We start from the raw sequence: 19,403 nt of genomic DNA on the forward strand, positions 1-19,403 counted from the left end.
AGTAAACCGGTAAACTAGTATATACATAAATTGTTTTACTGCTCTGTGTAGTGGTGTAAAATAAGGGTTCCTAAATAATTTCAGTGAAGCATAGAATATCACTAAGGATAAATAAATCATGCAGTTACATCTCTGGGCTTGTCCTGGTTTCAGCTGGGATAGAGTTAATTTTCTTCCTAGTAGCAGGCATAGTGCTGTGGTTTGGATTTAGTAGGAGAAGAATGTTGATAACACGCTGATGTTTTTAGTTGTTGCTGAGTACTGCTTATGCTAGTCAAGGACTTTGCAGCTTCCCATGCTCTGCCAGGTGCACAAGAAACTGGGAGGGGTCACAGCCAGAAGAGTTGATCCAAACTGACCCAAGGGCTATTCCATACCATATGACGTCATGCTCAGTATATAAACTGGGGGGGGTTGGCCAGGGAGCAGCGATTGCTGCTCGGGAACTGTCTGGGTATCGGTCGGCGGGTGGTGAGCAATTGCATTGTGCATCACTTGCTTTGTATATTGTTATTATCATTATTATATTGTTATTATCATTATTATATTGTTATTATCATCACTACTATTTTACTTTATTTCAATTATTAAACTGTTCTTATCTCAACCCAGGAGTGTTTCTCACTCTTACTCCTCCGATTCTCTCCCGCATCCCATCAGGGCAGGGGGAGTGAGCGAGCGGCTGCGTGGTGCTTAGTTGCTGGCTGGGGCTAAACCACGACAGTCCTTCAAGGCAAAACAACTTTTAAAGGTGACAGCTGTTTGGGGGGAGTACCAGACTGGAGTGCCCTGGAGGAAACAAACTTAAAATTGACTCTGAGACTAAGACATGTTCGTATCAACAAACCATGCAATGAGATGTGTAGGCTCGGTGAACAGCAAAGTAGTCAGGTGGTGTATATTTTTAACATTGTCTATACCTCTTGGATTTGGCAGGTAGAGTGCTGTCCTGCAGAGCAATAGCAGCCAATTCACACTAACTACATGATCACTGGAGTACAGAAAATGGCTTTGCCCATTTTGCCTCTCTGGGCACTCTGTTAACCAACACCAGCTGGTGCCTTTGCCATTCCTTTGGCCCTATCTGAAAGATGAGAGATAGAGACTCAGTACAGACAATCTGCCTTATCTATCTTAATGTAGATCTCATTTTAAATTTTGCCCTTTTTTGCCAGTTTCAGAGAAAATATCTAAACCTGTATTATCTTTTGTTATCCTACCTTTAAAATGCTTAGTGATGAAAAATCATGCTCCTGTCTCGTGGCAATTTCATTTTGATCATGCCTCCAAGAGTACCAGGAGCTAAGCCCAGATAGATTTTTGAAGGGCAGTCCAAGAAACAGGGTTCAGTGTTCTGATGATCAGCGGGAGTGGTTCAGGCAGAGAAAGAGCACACATACAGGTTTGTGGCTCGGAGCAGGTGCTTTTGAGAGAGACCTATAGTAGAGTCAAGACGCTGTGTGCCCCAGCACCTCAGTAGAACCAAGCTTTCTTTTTGAATTAAGGCTGCATAATAGAAATGCTCAGCTATTTGGCAAAAAGTTAAGTAAAATGCGAAGACATGGACTGATGTGTTTGGTTTTTTTTTTTAACCTTTCCCACACGCACCATAAGCATTGCTGTTTTAGGTGCAGATCAGCCCTTCTAGTGCTTAAACACTTCCTAGGATTTCCTCAAGGTAACAGAACTTAAAGCTTCCAATTGTTACTAGGGTTAACTTCCTCTCTTATGAAAGGTTTTATGTGGATGTCCTTGGGTGAGGGGGAAAAAAAAATCTGCGACCAGCACATGAAGTGTAAGGATGCTGTACAGCCTCTTGGTGACTTCATCCTGAAATGTAAATTACATCTTGAACTACCTAGAGCTTCCCAGTCCCATGTTCTACAAAAACATCGACCGAGTAATTTATTCACAGTCATCGTCTTACACTTGCATAGGGCTCCTTTCTCCAGGAGCGGGAGAACACAGTGGACATGGTGGTCAGACAGAAGGGAAGCAGCGCAGAATTTTGTCCTTCAGAAAGCAGAGGAAAGAAGTTATTACGGTTTGCACACAGGAATGGGTGGAAGAAAACTTGCCATCTGTGGGCAACTCTGCCCCTGTGGACGTGGGTGAATTTTAAATTTTTAAAAATTTAAAGGCAGGTGAATAATGTATGAATTGTTTCTGAACGAAAGCGGAGGTTTTCAAAGCTCCGCAGCAAAGGAATCCTCCATTGTGAATACTTCCTGTCCTAGACTTGCTTCACTTTGAGTAAGTCTCATGGTAAATTTCCATTCACTCTCCGGATAAGCATAGCTTCTAAAATTACATTACTGGTGTAAACATTTATGATTACAAATTTAAAATGTGCTATAAGGATTTATGGGGAAAGTAAAATCTCAGTTTTGCTGTATATTATATTACACACCGTATTATACACAGATGATAAATCACTCGTTATTTAAATATATTTATTTACAAAACAAATACGTATCTCAGGATTTATTCTTGTTTGTAAAATGTTCTGGTAATCTGGGATGAAAGATGCAGAGGAAGCAGTAATAAACATTTCTACAACCATTACTAAAATTCTCTACCAATTTCCTCCTCTTTTTCCTTATCTTTTTTGCTTTAGCAAATAAATTTCACTGTTTGTCACTAGATACTTTTTAATCTAGTCTTGTGAGAGAAATGTTTCTTTTTCCATAGTTGCCCACAAGTTTCTCCTGCTAACGTCAGAATACATGCCTCCAGAAAATAGTAATTTGAATGTAAATTACTAGATTACCATTCATATTTCATTTTTCTGATGCTTGCATCCATGTTGGCTCTGCCTTCATCTTACTTCACTGGCCAGTTCTACTTAATGCCAGTGTCCTCTGCTGTACATAGCAAAAATAGCAATATATTACAGGTTCTTCCATTCATGATGATCAAAATGCAGTGAATTGATAGAAAATGAAACTCTGTAGGGACCTGTGCAGCTTCTCACTTAAATTTCTCTGTCAAAGCATTTTTGCAAAATCCTTTCTAGTTCCGCAATAATCATCCATGCTACAGATTATTTTGTAAATATAATTCACATTAAAACCTCCTAATACTGCCACCTCGCCCTCAACAATGTTTTATGTTTAAAGGGAATATATCACTAAGAACCGGTATTAGGCAAATTGCCTGAAAACAATCCTCTGGGACATCTTCTCTGAATGCAAGACATGAAATGGGGAGAAAAATTTATAAAGTTTTAAAAAATCTTCTACAGATTGTTTTCCATAACTAGCTTTCTGCTGTTTGGTGAGAACAAACTATATGTGTGAAAGGCTATGGGAATACTTTTAAGGGTGGATACTTACTCATTGACAGGATGTCCCAAGAGTAAGGTATATGCATATTTTTCTAATACACACATAATTTTATAGAAATATTAAAAACGCTATCTGAGAAAAACATCATCTGCAGTCATAATTATTAGCTAGAGAAATAGGATTCAGGATAGACCTGTAGGAGTTAAGGTGGATAGCTCTCTGAAAATGTCAGCTGGTAATATTTAAAATAAGAAGTGATGTCAGGTGTTTTTTAGAAGAGCAGCAAGAAGGCTAGAAATGCTCACAGTAAGACTAGAAGTGCTACTCGTATTCAGCAGCATAGAGCACCTTTGTCCTGGTTTCAGCTGGGATAGAGTTAATTTTCTTCCTAGTAGCAGGCATAGTGCTGTGGTTTGGATTTAGTAGGAGAAGAATGTTGATAACACGCTGATGTTTTAGTTGTTGCTGAGTACTGCTTATGCTAGTCAAGGACTTTGCAGCTTCCCATGCTCTGCCAGGTGCACAAGAAGCTGGGAGGGGGCACAGCCAGAAGAGTTGACCCAAACTGACCCAAGGGCTATTCCATACCATATGACATCATGCTCAGTATAGAAACTGGGGGGGGGTTGGCCGGGGAGCAGCGATCGCTGCTCGGGAACTGTCTGGGTATCGGTCGGCGGGTGGTGAGCAATTGCATTGTGCATCACTTGCTTTGTATATTATTATTATTACATTATTATCATTACTATTTTACTTTATTTCAATTATTAAACTGTTCTTATCTCAACCCAGGAGTGTTTCTCACTCTTACTCCTCCGATTCTCTCCCACATCCCATCGGGGTAGGGGGAGTGAGTGAGCGGCTGCGTGGTGCTGAGTTGCTGGCTGGGGCTAAACTACAACTTTCCGTCAAGGAAAACTGACTTGGATCCTTCAGCTTGAAAAATCACTGACGACAATACAAATTCTACGAAAAAATGCAAAGAAGGTGAGCAGAGCAGCATTTTTATTCACTATTTCCACAACAAGTAGCAAGCATGCAATAAAGCTTTCATGTTTGAAACAACTAAGAGGGAACACCTTCGCACATCATCTTGTCATTGAACAGGGGAATTCTGACACAATACTGTCAATGTCAGAAATTTAAAAAAAAAGGAGACAGCTTTTAAAAATGAGGCCACAGTTGTGGAGCATGTGTCCATCTGCAAATATGAAATAGGATGCACCCCGTATCACACTAAGTTCGTTAACCTGCCAGGTGAAAGAAACTGGTAGGCCTGGGCTGCCTTATTTGCGCCTGGTTTTTTTAATCTTATTTCCCAGGGCAAAATGCCGATGCATCAGTTCTTTTGCCGTAACGGCCCCGTAACTCCCGTTTGTGCTCGCCACACCCCACAGCCTCCCAGGCCCCCTCAGGCAATGTCGCCGAGGCCGACCCGCCCGGCGAGGCCCGCTGGCCACGCAAGGGCCGCTGGGAGCGCGGCCACCTGCAGCGAGCCCCGCCCCTAACGCCCGCGTCCCGCGGGCCGCGCCAGGGCTGCTGGGGGAGGTGCGAGGGCGGGGGCGGGGCCGGCGCGCGCGCGCTGGAAGGGCAGGCAGCAGCTCCAGGACCGCCCCGCCCCGCCCCGCCTCGTTTTGGGCCTCTGCCGGAAGTGAGGACGGGAGGAGAAGGGGGGCGGGGCCGGGCGGCTCTCCGGGAGGCTCGGCCGCCGCCATTTTGTTAGCGCCGGGCTGCCGGGGCGCGCGGAAGTGGCGGCCGGCGAAGCGGGAAGGGACGGGGCTCGCCCGGCTCCTCCCCCCCTGGGGCGGAGAGGCGGGGACTGAGCGCGGGCGAGCCGGGCCGGGCCAGGCCGGGCCGGGCGGCGGGGCCGAGCCAAGCCAAGCCAAGCCAAGCGAAGCGCGGCCCGGCTATGTCGGCGTTCTCGGAGGCGGCGCTGGAGCGGAAACTGTCGGAGCTGAGCAACTCGCAGCAGAGCGTGCAGACCCTGAGCCTGTGGCTCATCCATCACCGCAAGCACTCGGCGCTCATCGTCAGCGTGTGGGAGCGGGAGCTGCGAAAAGGTGAGGCGCCGCCGCCGCTAGGCCTTTTCCCGCCCTCGGGTGCCGGGTGGGGCCTTCCTCGGGGGCGGCGGGCTTGGGGGGGCGGTGGCCGGTGCGGCCGCGGTAGGAGGAGGCCGCCCTCGGGTGTGCGGCTGCTGAGGGAAGGGCTCCTTGGCTCTTCGGGCCCGGAAAGGAGGGAGGCAGGCAGGCAGGGGAGAGGGCGGGTCGGCCCGGCCCGGCCCGACGTCTGGGGAGAGCGGGGCTACTGGGGCAAGTGTTAAACCCTGGATCTCGATTTCTTGATGATTGGGCTGGGAGGTGCTTCTCTTCACACTTCCCCCCCCCCACTCCCTGGCTCCTCTTTTCTCCTTCCTCCCCCATTGCCCCTTACTCCCTCAGTGTGAAGCCTCTGGGGAGGCTGCTTTTCATGTTTTACTCCCCTTTGTGGAAAGAGAGAGGGAGGTGGGGACTTTCCCCAAAGGAAAGGAAGGCGGCAAGCACGGGGTTTAGGGCTTTTTGTTTTAATACTGATAGTTACGGCTCTAATGCTGTAATGCTATTTGAATTTCCTGACACGGTGGCTCCGTACACCTACGCCAGCAACTATTCTTGTAGGGCAGTTGAGGATGGGAAGAGCAATTTAATGTGTCCAAAGTGGTTTTTACTTCCTGTTTTTGCTAGATAGCTAATACCGGTGTTAGCATAATAAAGATGTGTCTGTCTTTAGCTGTATTGAGTATTTGATGTTGAGTGTGCAGACATAGATTCTTATGTGGCTTTCCTTTTAACAGGAAAGAACTTGCAGCTATAGTCAGTGGTTCAGGGACTGAAAGGCAGAAATGGCATGTGAAGGTTTATTTGACCTGACTGGAAAATAACTCTGATCTTAAGCTGACTCATTTAAGAAAAAGAAAAATAATTTGCTAGAACTCTGCCTTGCTCTAGGAAATCTTAATGTCTTCCAATAGCTTCCTTTGGAGCCTCATTAATATGTGGATCTTGAATGGGAAAAGTAGAAGGCTAGATTTTCAAGTGGAGAGGAAAAATAGCACTAAGCCATTACAGGACTTATGAAAGAGAAACCACTCCTTTAGTTTTGCGCAACTAAGAGGAATAGTCGACTCTTAGAAATGGTGTGTGATGGAATACAAAGAGTGCATGGCTGGATCACAGCTACCTCTTGGTTAGGGGGCATAACTTCTTAGCAAATGGGTTGAACCACCCTTAAAATAAAAATCTTGAGTATGAAATAGTACTAAACTTCACAGTCTAGTATGGAAATACGTTCCCATAAACTCTGTAGGTTTTCACGTGGCTACTGTGATGTTTAAAATATGCTTTTTGTGTGAAATGTTATCTTTTGAACTTTCAAGCATGAGTTAAACTCTTTTTTTCCTGTTGCCTAAAGACAGATGTATTTAGTGGCATAATTCATCTTATGAAATAAACATGTTTTCACTGTATGTTTGTTGCAAGTTTTCTTTCTTGTTCCCAGAACAAATGAATGGATCTTCCATCTGCATCTGAAATGTTTCACATTTCTGGGCCTTCTATACAAACAGTGTGAATGTTTGGTGTTCTGAATGGTATCAGCAAGGTGTCTTAAACTAATTGGTACACAGCCAGAGTTTTGGTTGCTTGTCTTAACATGCACAATACCCGTTCATAATAATCTAGAATATTAATGCTCAGTCCTTAACTTCAGTATTAACATAAACTTCCTGTTATGCTGTTTGACTAATTGGAGAAATGAAATGTTTGAAACATGGGCTACATGTTTGAAGGTGGCATTGTGAGACAAGGAAAATGAGCTTCGTAAGAACTCATGGGAATGCTTTGCTTTTTCTCAGCTTTCAATGTCTGGCTTCCACTTTTAAGCCTCTTTGGAGTATGTAGCTCAGGAGCTTTGGATGAGCATAGCTGCTATAATTGGTTTTATCTTCAGTTTGTTGAAGTTGTCGTCCAGCTTGTACTGCTTCTAAGAAAAGTTTTTCTGGTGACCTCTTTTTGGAAGCCAGCCTTCAAGGGTCTGCAGAAAGCATGTGATAACTAACCTACTCGTACCGGAGGTAGGCTGCTTTCAAGGTCCTGCACCTTTTCTTCCAGGCTTTTAGGCCTTATGTGAAGTGTTTCTTCTTTTGTATGTTCCACTACCACTTCATCTAAAGCTGGCATAGTTAAGATAGATGGGATGTATTTTAGTTTTCCATCTCTGATAATAGCACCTGAGCTTCATAAATGTTAGCTTACATTTGCCTGGTGCTAACTTTTTGCTGATTGCAGCACAGAATTGTAAGACTGTCCCTAATCCCCAAAGGGTGGATTTTGTGGTCTAAGCAGACAGCATGTTGAAGATGAGAAAGAAAACCAGTATGCTGTGGTGAAGTGACTTGCGTAAAACATCACAAAGCAGAACACTGGCAATGAGACCATAAATAGCGTAAGTTTAAGGCTCCTGACTTGCCCACCATCCAAGCCATAGAAACATGATTTCCCTCCTACCTGAGAGGAAAATGTTCTCTATTTGGGAAATATGGACACAAAAATTTCTGGCATTGTCTGCTGCTATTGCTAGCCAGTAGTGTCCTGGAACTGAAAGTTGAACCTTGCCTTTCTAAATTTCATTTCCTTTTATTGTATCCCTTTTTTTATTGTCACGCCTGTCTCCAGACCTTCCTTCCAGTCTACTCCCTTTCAGGCTTGTAGAACATCATATAACAACTGACTTGAACACAATGCAGTGTGATACTACGTTTTTTCTGGATGCTTTTGGTTTTTGGTAAAAGATCCCTTGCATCAGATCAGTTTGCATGAACCTTTCTCAAGATGTCTTTAGTTATTAATGAAAGCAAGTGCTAGGGTCACAGCTCTTTTGTTCGTTAATGTTTGGTTCCATTTCTTTTATTTTTAAAATAGTCATTGTCTTTATATCATGTTGGAGTAGCGGTGAAGAGGCACCCTTTCAAATGTGCATATAGTTTAGGCAACATAACATCTTAGTCTCTTTCTGTTTACTTGGACTAATTGGTAGTGTTCAGGTCCCATATTATGGCATCTCTGCAGGTCATCAGTTCCATACACCTTCCATACACAGGTTTGCTACAGCTGAACTTTCATTGATTCTCTTAGTGAATTCTTGCACTTAGGTGTAAACTTGGAGAATGGGCAGAACTTGCATATCTTTGTCATAACTTGGAGCAGTTATGTAACATGGGATTTGTCTTGTTGAATTCCAGTGTTGCTGAAGTTGTATCAAGACAGTTGGTGTAACTCTGATTACTGAAAGAGTATGCATATATGCTTTTTCCCTAATACTATCATAACTTTTATATGTGGTTCTTAACATACTAGCATGTAGAATTTATAGGGTCATTCTTAGAAATAACCAAAAATTGGAAGAAAGCTAGTATAATATATTCTAGAATTGACTATATTGTGAAAGTACTGATAACTCTAAATTGTCCAGACACTCCTAGTAACTGTCACAAATATTTAAGGAAAGGATGTCATCTTATACAACCAGTAGATTATGATAAGAAGTTGCCTATTATATGCTTCAAAAGACTGAGTGTAAAGACATGCTGTTTAATGACTGACCTCAAATATGTACCTCAAATATGTTCCACCCAAGAGTACTGAGGGAGCTGGCAGAGGAGCTTGCCAAGCCACTTTCCATCATCTATCAACAGTCCTGGTTAACAGGGGAGGTCCCTGATGACTGGAGGCTTGCCAATGTGACGCCCATCTACAGGAAGGGCCGGAAGGAGGACCCGGGGAACTACAGGCCTGTCAGCCTGACCTCGGTGCCGGGGAAGATTATGGAGAGGTTCATCTTGAGCGAACTCCACAGGCAAGTACAGGTCAACCAGGGGATCAGGCCCAGCCAGCATGGGTTCACAAAAGGCAGGTCCTGCTTGACCAACCTGATCTCCTTCTATGACCTGGTGACCCGCCTGGTAGATGATGGAAAGGCTGTGGATGTCATCTACCTCGACTTTAGCAAAGCTTTTGACACCGTCTCGCATAATATCCTCCTCGGGAAGCTGGCAGCTCACGGCTTAGACACGCATACTCTTCGCTGGGTAAAGAACTGGTTGGGTGGCCGAGCCCAGAGAGTAGTGATAAATGGTGTTAAGTCCAGTTGGCGGCCGGTCACGAGCGGTGTTCCCCAGGGCTCTGTTTTAGGGCCAGTCTTGTTCAATATCTTTATCAATGATCTGGATGAGGGGATCGAGTGCACCCTCAGTAAGTTTGCAGATGACACCAAATTGGGTGGGAGTGTCGATCTGCTCGAGGGTAGGATGGCCCTGCAGAGGGACCTGGACAGACTGGATCGATGGGCTGTGGCCAACTGTATGAGGTTCAACAAGGCCAAGTGCCAGGTCCTGCACTTCGGTCACAACAACCCCATGCAACACTACAGGCTTGGGGAGGAGTGGCTGGAAAGCTGCCTGGCCGAAAAGGACCTGGGGGTGTTAGTAGATAGCCGGCTGAACATGAGCCAGCAGTGTGCCCAGGTGGCCAAGAAGGCCAACAGCATCCTGGCTTGTATCAGGAATGCTGTGGCCAGCAGGAGCAGGGAGGTGATTGTCCCCCTGTACTCGGCGCTGGTGAGGCCGCACCTGGAATACTGTGTCCAGTTTTGGGCCCCTCAATACAAGAAAGATATTGAGGTGCTGGAGCGTGTTCAGAGGCGGGCAACGAAGCTGGTGAAGGGTCTGGAGAACAAGTCTTATGAGGAGCGGCTGAGGGAACTGGGGTTGTTTAGCCTGGAAAAGAGGAGGCTGAGGGGAGACCTTATCGCTCTCTACAACTACCTGAAAGGAGGTTGTAGTGAGGTGGGTGTTGGTCTCTTCTCCCAAGTAGCTAGCGATAGGACAAGAGGAAATGGGCTTAAGCTGCGCCAGGGGAGGTTTAGACTGGAAATTAGGAAAAATTTCTTTACGGAAAGGGTGGTCAGGCATTGGAACAGGCTGCCCAGAGAGGTGGTGGAGTCACCATCCCTGGAGGCGTTTAAAAAACGGGTAGATGTGGCACTTTGGGATATGGTTTAGTCTGGTCTACCCTTGATTAGTCTTGAGTGGGCTTGGTAGTGTAGGTTAATGGTTGGACTGGATGATCTTAAAGGTCTTTTCCAACCTAGATGATTCTATGATTCTATGATTCTATGTACTAATGAAAACGTATGAATATGTGCCACTAGGGTGGGGCTGGTGCTCTGCCTGGGGTATTAAGTATTCCTGATTCTGCATCTGGTCAGTCACTCCAGGTACTCCACATTTTAGTGTATGTAGTGGAGTTTTTTTTCACTAAATTACTATGATTAGTGGAGAATAGATTCTGCAGTTCATTGATCTTTTCATTGATGGGTAAAATGATGAGAAAAGATTAATAGAATGCCTTTAACTTAAATGACAACTGTAATGAAATAACAAAGACTTCTCCTGTTTTGACAGATAAGCAGTCTACAATGACAACAGAACAGCTTCTTTTCCACTCTGCTGTTGGTTAAATATGTCTTCAAATATTTCTGATGCTTTTTTTGCTGACAGTATCTTGTGCTGTGCTGCTGCTGAAAATCCAGCAAAACCAATAATTAGTTCTGAAATAGATGAGTTCCCCGATGGAAAGCTGGTGCTGGTGTAAAGGAGACTGTGAGGATAGTTTCAGGCTGCAGCCTGTGTTAGCTTGTGCTAATCATGAGTCTGCATTCTTTTGAATTTCATAGTTGACTTATGGAATAAATAATTTGGTGGGGAGACTACTCTCAGTACTTTCATTTGTAGTAAATGTCTTACTAACATGAGTATCTCGTGCAGTTTAGGTTTTTATTCTAGGAAAATGTGGATTTTTTTCCTTGGTACTTGTGATATGGCAGCTTCACGATTGCTTCAAAGTAACTTATGTGGATTAACTTTTGTGATAATGTTGCCACACAACCTAATTATTTTACAGAGACTTTTTGAGTGGGGGTTAGGTAGAATTTTGTAAAGGCTTAAAAAGTGCACTGAGGAAAACGATCCCACTTCAGCTAGACTTCAGATGTATGAAATGTAACACTCAAACTATTTAATTACTTAGTAGTCATAAGCTTGTTAAGTAGTACTAATTAATTAATTGTAATGTGAGTACATCAGTCATTCCCTAAATGCAACTGGTGGGCCCGTTAAAACTATTTAATTTTGTGTATACATGAAGGGATTGACTTAGAGGGTTTTTTTTTTTAACTAATTAGTGGCATTACACATACAGTTTTGTTGTGTAAGCCTGAGAAAACCCTTAAGAACCCCCTTAAAGGGGCTCTTTTGAGGTGGAGGCTGTTGAGATTTATTATTTGTTATTTGCAAATCAGGTATGTTCTTTTGCATACATGTCTTGCTCCCTGGTTTCAGGTCTGTCTGCAACTGTAGGGGTTTGCTGTTTGTTTGTGTGTTTTGTTTTGAAATGAAAAAATTCAATTCCATAATTCAAAGCATCAGCCTTCAAAGGTGAATAGTAAATGCTTATTCAGTAGGCTTCATGTGATATTTGCTGTACTAGGTTAAAATGTGTTCTGTTTAAAAAGGAAAAAAAAAAGTTGCTAAATGTTTGAGTTTGGTAATATGGGACTTTTTATTTCAAGCTCCAGTTGTGTGTAATATCTTCCCCCTGCCCAACTGTTTTTCTGTTAGCTTTTCCAGGTCCAGCTCTGTCACTTGTTAACTATTTACATCCTGGTGATATTTTGATAGTTGTTGTGGCCTATCTTTAAACTTAATTTCAGATTCAGGTATCTGAGCCTGACATGGCATCTCATAGATTAATCAGTCTCAGAAACTGATGCTGAGCTCCCCTCCCCCCCTTAATCACTTGACTGCTTCTTTTGGCTGTCATCTGTCACCCCATCCATGTCACTGATCATTGTCTTCACTGAAAAGCTTATGCAGGTTAGCAGAGCCATTGTATATCATCTTTAAGACAGCTACAATTGTGTAAGTACATCTGGGCTGCTACAGAGGGACATATTTTTAGCACTCAACTCTGCCAGTTTACCTGCTGTTCCAGTTTATTATGCTTGAACTTTTGTTTTGTTTTGGGGTGTAGAAGTCATTCAGTGGTATAAGAAGCAACTATTTTTGCTTGTTTATGGCTGTTCGTCTGCAACTTCTGCTGCTGGGACATATGCTAGTGTTTGGGTCCTCACTCATTATAGCTGTTAGCATTGATGCAATACATTTTTCTTAAGCCAGTGGCTGTTGTGGCAGTTGCTCAATGCTGCTGAAAATTGGAAGATGGAGGATCTTAGTAGGCAAATTGAGAAGGCCTAGCAGCATTGAAACCAGATTTGAAAGTTGTATTACATCTGAATGACTTCAATACTCAGTCAGCTGCCCTGGAGCAGAACCACAGCCAAAAGTGGTGAAAGTATATTGTCCTGCAGATGGGAAGTGGATTTCAGGAAACAAGTTCCTGATTTAAAGCAATTGTTTTCTGTACTATGTAGTGTAGTTTTTCTGGTAAGAGACAGAATCTTTCTCTACTGGTGGTTATAAGATTATTTTACTTAATGGTGGTACAGTGTCATTGGCCAATGTGATACACTTGAGAGAATAAATACATTTTGTTTTCTTGTATTTAAAAGACAGAAAACTCTGGCTTACCTATTTCACTGGTTAGTAGGTGTTCTTGAGGAGGCCAGTAAGACACTTAAGATGGAGGTGCTTGTGGGTACCTTCCTGCTTATCCACATGAATCTTCTTATCTGTGCAAAAAGGGTTGGAGATCAACCAACAGTAGACAAAACTTCAGGTGGACGCGAGTTGTGAGTCAAGTTAGAAAAGCGTATTTGCTACATACACGATGTACAAAATGACCTATAGACAGGAGCAACAGATTAGCAATACAACAATCTTTCACTTAAAATAGTCACATTTGGGTTGTGTAATCCAGCCTGACTAGCTGACTCTCTAATATTAGTCTTGAAAGAATGCAGTGTGTACAAATCTATATTTATTTATTGCTGTACCACTCGTGTCCTGGTATCTTACCTGTACCTGCCCATCTTTCATCATTCTGGTTCTGAATACTTAAGTTCAGTGTCTGTTTCCTATCCTAAAACTGTTGTTGTTGCTGTCTATTCATATCCATCTTGGCATTGTACCAGCCAGGCCAGGCAATGAAAGAAATTGGTTTGTTTCATGTGTTCAGGTAATTCAAGATAGACTAAGTGCAGCGGGAAGCTTCTGCAGAGTAATTATGTTGGAATGGATTCCTTGGTTTGTGACCAACTTTCTCACATCCCCATGGTAATTTGATGCTGATGGCCTCTTTCCCAGCAGTGGCTGTATGCTGGGATAGACTGTTTGTCTACTAGCCTCCAAACTCAAAGTCAAGACACTCAGACCCTCAAACCTTGAACACACATTCTGTGGGCAATCTCATTCCCCTCTTTGAAAAGGAAACACAGCAGTTCTCAAACCTTGGTAAAATTCACCAGGAGAATCACGTGACTGTGCAATGTTGAACATTTAGTTTAATGTTTTCATAACAGAAGGTTAATGAATTTTAAGTGCTTGTTGTACAACATGCCTTCTGTAGATTATGTTATCTTTGAATTGTCCTTTCTGATGATAGCCTCTCAAGTGACTTTTTACAGATATACTTTCAGTCATGTTAGTAAAGATGCTGCACTTAATCGGCTTGCATAAAAACTCAGGTTAGCTCTCTGTGAAGGGTTAGTGATCTTGCTCTCAAGTTTCAGTGCTGCTTGACTTGAGTTGGGTCTTGTAATAAAAGCTTGAAAGCTTGTCAGATATTTACAAAGATGTCATGTAACTTCTCACACAAAGGTATGAAGCATTCTATGACACAGGAAGTGTGCCAGGGATTTTGGGAGAAGCGCTGACACTCATATACTCTGCTGCATGTATGTAGACTAATGTATTTCAAAAGCAATTGAGCCAAATCTTTATTTGAATCCATGTTGGAAAACTTTAGTAAAAAAAGAAACTTCAGTGCTGATAACTGTTGTGGGATTTTAACCTATTGATGCTCATTTTCTCAAAACCTCTTCTTAAATGATACTTTCATTCAGGGTCAGTTGGCATAGCAGAGCTGGCCTGTGGAAGGTTAAAGCCTGATGTAACATTTTCAGAGGGGTCAATAATCTATACACTTGTAGCGGGATGTGAGTGAAATCCATTATGCCTGTGTGTTTCTCTGTAGTTTCCTCCTGTATGTGTAAGCAAATCTTTCTCGGCTCTAGGGAAGAGGTGTAGAACAGCATGAAAGTAATGGGCATGTTTCTAGCAATCTTCATGGGAGCTCAGTTTCCAATGCCAGGAGGTAAACCTGGAGAAGGCAAATATGGGTGATTATGCTGGCTTTGTTTGCCAGAGTTAACCTCAGTGAAAATAACATGCTGACTGCCTTCCAAGGTAAAGTACTAGAGTTTTTTGCACTAAAGTGGTGGCTCTTCAGTGTTAGAGTTCTCTAAGTGTTATGGACTCAAGTGTACAATGTCAGGGCATCTATATTGGACTGGTAGAGAACCAGGAATACCCAGACCAGGCTAACAAGTGTGTGTTCATAAGAAGTATAGATTGCCAAAAACTAAGACTTGATAATGAGGATGCTAAGTCTTTCCACCGTAGATGCCTGATTACGCTAGTTGCAGGTGAAATACCATGAATACCTGCAGAGTATTCATTGGCATTTAAACAGGTCAGATACATTTTTGGGACAGGCTTAGTTTCAGTTGTGAGGTGCCAATCCCAGTTAGTCTCATTGTGGATGCCTGAAGAGTAATCTGGTTAATGTGGCTCTTATACCACTCAGCACTGTTGACCTGTTAAAATATTTCAGAATTCAGCACTTCAGAGAGCTGCTTTGACTGCTTTGGTGAGTAAATGGTAAATCTAACTGAAACAAGCAGAAGAGTTACGTGAGCACTGCACAGAGCTTCTGAAAAAATGACTCAGTCCAATGTGGATGCTTTCTTAGCAGTTTTCTGTTTGCAGACTGTACTGTTAGCGTACCAGAGATACTGTGGGCTAGCAACTTCTAGCACTATACACTCTGGCAGTATGTGCCTTTCAGATCCTTCTTTAACCTAAGATCATACTGTTTTCTTTTGTTTTCTTCTGACAGTAAGAGTGCTTTTGCTAATAGTCTTGCCACACATTGAGGGCCCTTTTTTAAAATGGTCTAACTGTTCTTTGATCCATTTTGGTGTTCTGAGGTATATCAAAGCCCAGAGCTGAAAAGTTAGTGTCACTGCTACTGAAGAGAGATGCTTTAAACAGATAATTTTTTTTCAGAACAGATCTATCTAGTCTGGAATTTAATTTTGTATTTCAGACTTCAATAGTTAATTTACAGTCATAGTAGCAATAGAACACTTTGGGTTTTTTCAGCTCAGGGTTGTCAGCCTCAGTGGCTAAAGATTACATTGCACTTCAGTCTCATGTGTAAGGCAGAGCAGTAGTAGGCCAGTATGTAACTCATGAAGATTTGTGAAGTGAAAGGGACACTTCTTGAGAGTAGGTGTAATTTTTAGCTTTGGAATTTTGTGCAGAGTATTCTCACAGCAAGAGGAATTAAATTTTACTTAACAATATTTTTTGTGAACATAAGGGTAGAATATTAGTTGAATTTCTAACTAAAGCCACAGAGAGTATAATAATGTTTTGAAGATTTTTGTTTATTAAATGCAGCTTTGTTTCTGTAGGAAGCTGAAAAGGTAATACTAGAGGAAATAAGCTTGAAAGTGACTTTTTCTGGGGTTTAGCGTGCTTTTTCTCAATGCAGTATATTGATCTGTTTACTCTAGTGAATAGATAGTCTAGGTACCTGGCTTCATGGCACAGCATAACATCTCCTGTCTTTACCAGCTCAGTTGATTTGGTTACTTGTTGGAAACAAGGAAGTTGAGGTCTGTCAAAAATGAGTTACATCACTGAGGATTAAAACATGACTTTTTTTCCATGAAATGGATGGATGAGGACCTATCCTGCATGCAGTTCAGAGGATGCAGTATGGGGAACAGTCTGCTTCATTAGATTTTGAGTCCTATTTCTGGGCTCATTTAAGAAATGGGGTGGGGGGGCAGGGTCAGCTTTGCTAAATGCTAGTTAATTTTGGTGCACCCATGAGACAAGATGTTTTTCTTAAGATTTTCTCTCTGAATAATTCAAAGCTTTATATGTATCAGAACTATGATTTACCTGAAGCATAGGTAGGAGATGTGTTGCTATATTGTCAGTCAGTTTTTAATAAAGAAATTAAGTAGCATAAGTTTATAAGATCTTCATTTTAGTTTAGCCAGATTTTGACCCAAATAGATGAATTTCCTGAGTGGTTTGCATATAGTGACTTCACTGTTTGGAGCAGACTTTTAATAGATCCACCTTGTGTCCAGCACTTCCAAACTAATTCTTTTTTGCTGCTTTTTAGTTTGCCTTGATTCTAAGAGAAGATGCATTTTTACTTTTAATGCAGGTTTTTTTCCCCGGACTTAATCCAGAACTCTCTTAACTTGTTGAATATGTCTGTCCAAGAGGATGGGAAAAATTCAATACTCCAAGGAGAAATCCTTCAGAGGAGTCTTTCTATAGTGCAAAATTTATTCTCAAAAACATTTCCTTAGAATGGAAGCATATCAACGTTGAATTACCTGTTTGTATGTGAGGATGGTGGTTTTGCATGTTTGAGATGTTGGAATGGAAATTAGCAAAATCAAATCATTTTGGGAACTAAGCACGAGTTTCAGGAAATCCTAGCTTGGCTTTAACACAGTGCTGCTTTCCTTGAGAGGGCAGAAAAAACTTAAGTCTTGTCTTTCAAGAGAAGCCTCTTTCTAAAGTCAGACTGTGTGGTGGTAATGGATATTGAAAGTTTTTCTGGTGTTAACACAAGGTTAGAAGTGTTACAATAAGAGTTGCAGCTCTGAGAAACTTGTAGGAGGTGAAGATTAGATGAAGTGTGATGGTAAATGCAAATACCTGAGTAGGAACACTCAGAAAACATGGAATAGGTTTTCAAAAGTAATTTGTAAATTGGAAGCTTGTAATCTATTGCATATTAATGGGAATGGGGAAAAATGCTTAAGACGCTTGGAGAAGAGATACGCCACAGCAGCCTGAAATTTTTGAAAATGTTTTCTTGATATGAGAGCTGCAAGCACATAGGTGTTCTAACGATGAGGAGATGAGGGAGGGGAGTATCACAGTGATACGGAGATTGACTAGGGATTGACTGTTCAGTTTGCTGAAATACAAGATGAGGGGTGGTTATGTAAGACTGAAATTCAAACCAAAAGGAGGAGGTTCTTCATGTGAATGATTATGGATCTGTGAAGCTCCTTGTCAGAGGACTTCATTGGTGTAAGAAATTTATGCAGGCTCAAAGGGAAACTGAAGTACATGGAAGAAATCCGTGAAGACTGCCAAACAGACAAATCACATCGGGCTCAGGAAAACACCTGAAAATAGTTGGGGTGTGAAGAACACTTTGGAATATCATGGGTTTTTCTGTTTATTTTTTGAGATGGGGCTGGAGTGTCATATTATGAAGGAGGAAGAATCTGAGCAAAGAGTGACGGCAGAAGAGAGAGAAAAACCAATGGGTGACCAAAGTATTTTCACATTTTAAAATACAAGATTAGAGTGAAATGTTGTAAGCAGTAATGAGAATAGGAAGGACATTTTTTTGTGTGTTTAGTATAAATGTGGATAAATAGGTATTAGTTGGAAGAACTAAAATTTCTAATTATTCTTGTTTATCACACTTTTTATTAGCAAAACCAAATAGGAAGCTGACATTCCTGTACTTGGCCAATGATGTCATACAGAACAGCAAAAGGAAAGGACCAGAATTTACGAAAGACTTTGCTCCAGTAATAGTGGAGGCTTTTAAACATGTTTCAAGGTACAGTAAACTGTTACGTGCAGTGTCCTTCATCATACTGTATTTGAGGGGGATTTAGAGAAGTCTTCAGATTATCTCTTCTGACCCAGCTAGTCTTTCTGTGCTATTTGTGTACTTGAAGTCTTGTTAATTCAATTGATTCAGTGTTCTTTTGGTCTTGGGTAGTCTTAATGCTGTTGGATGAAGTTACATAGTAAATTCATCTGCATTCAGTCGCTTTTGCCTTGGAAAGCTGTTAGCTATACCTTAAATTAAGACTTGCTTTCAGTCTGTGTTTATATGCTACAACAGTTTGATATGTTTCATAGCTAGTGTTGCATGATTTGTTTTTTCCCAGCAGCCATTCATCTTGTTGCATGAGGATGCTAGTCTTGATACAGAATTATTTTCACATGGTACACAGCTGTTGAAGGAACACAAACCTGTTTGCAGTGTTTGCATAATAGGGCTACAAACCTACAGATTTATGGATTGAGCAAGCAAACAGAAAGAGAGAATTGGGCGTTGGGTTTTTTATGTGCTTGCTAAGACATCTTGAACTGGTCTTTGCTTTCTTTAAAATGTGATTTTGGGTTTTTTTTCTGAGATTATTGGACTTTTGATACTTTGATATTGATAAAGTATGCCAAGGTCCTTCTGTGAAAGTAGTGCTGTACTTTTACCTAGTGCTGATTTTTGCTTTTTTTCTTGTAACAGTGAGTCTGATGAGAGTTGTAAGAAACACCTTGGCCGAGTGCTCTCTATCTGGGAAGAAAGGTCTGTTTATGAAAATGATGTATTAGAACAACTTAGGCAAGCTTTGTGTAAGTATTCTGTGTGTATATGAAGATTCAGTCTCTTGTTTGAAATATTATTTCTCTGACTCCTCTGTTTGTTTTCACTTAGATGGAGACAGAAAGGTGAGGAAGCGCACATATGAACAGATAAAAGTGGATGAAAATAACTGTTCACCTCGAAGTTCTCCCACTGACCCTCCACAGGTAAAAGCATGTTTATAAAATTCTGTATTCGTATATGGTTTGATACAGAATTTTTCAGTTACTCTCGGTTTTGAATGGTCTCTGTTTTTCTTTTTAATGAGGTACTGTTTCTGAGCAAAGGTGACTACATCTGAAACTTTTCTTCACAGTACTTTAGATTACAAGTGGAGCTAAGAAGTTGAGCATGCTGT

The 19,403-nt window shown here is 41.8% G+C and overlaps 1 protein-coding gene across 9 annotated transcripts in view; it reads left to right on the top strand.

Annotated features, from left to right (window-relative positions):
- Positions 1-5,185: 5,185 nt before the first annotated feature.
- The window catches only part of RPRD1A (regulation of nuclear pre-mRNA domain containing 1A), a 48,257-nt gene continuing 34,039 nt past the window's right edge, over positions 5,186-19,403 (top strand). For 7 of the 9 annotated variants that reach the window (XR_012830817.1, XR_012830818.1, XM_075704584.1 and 4 more), the window contains exons 1-4: positions 5,186-5,347; positions 18,103-18,232; positions 18,929-19,035; positions 19,118-19,212. Coding sequence is in view for 7 of the 9 variants with exons in the window: in XM_075704584.1 (XP_075560699.1) it covers positions 5,197-5,347; positions 18,103-18,232; positions 18,929-19,035; positions 19,118-19,212 (483 nt within the window). In the remaining 2 variants the exon portion in view is untranslated. Of the gene's footprint in view, positions 5,348-17,812; positions 17,940-18,102; positions 18,233-18,928; positions 19,036-19,117; positions 19,213-19,403 lie in introns of those variants that run through there. The other 2 variants (XM_009487035.2, XM_075704589.1) reach the window with 2 other exon arrangements.

The sequence above is a fragment of the Pelecanus crispus genome, chromosome 2, assembly GCF_030463565.1.
Source record: "Pelecanus crispus isolate bPelCri1 chromosome 2, bPelCri1.pri, whole genome shotgun sequence".
In the NCBI taxonomy this organism is placed as follows: Eukaryota; Metazoa; Chordata; class Aves; order Pelecaniformes; family Pelecanidae; genus Pelecanus; species Pelecanus crispus.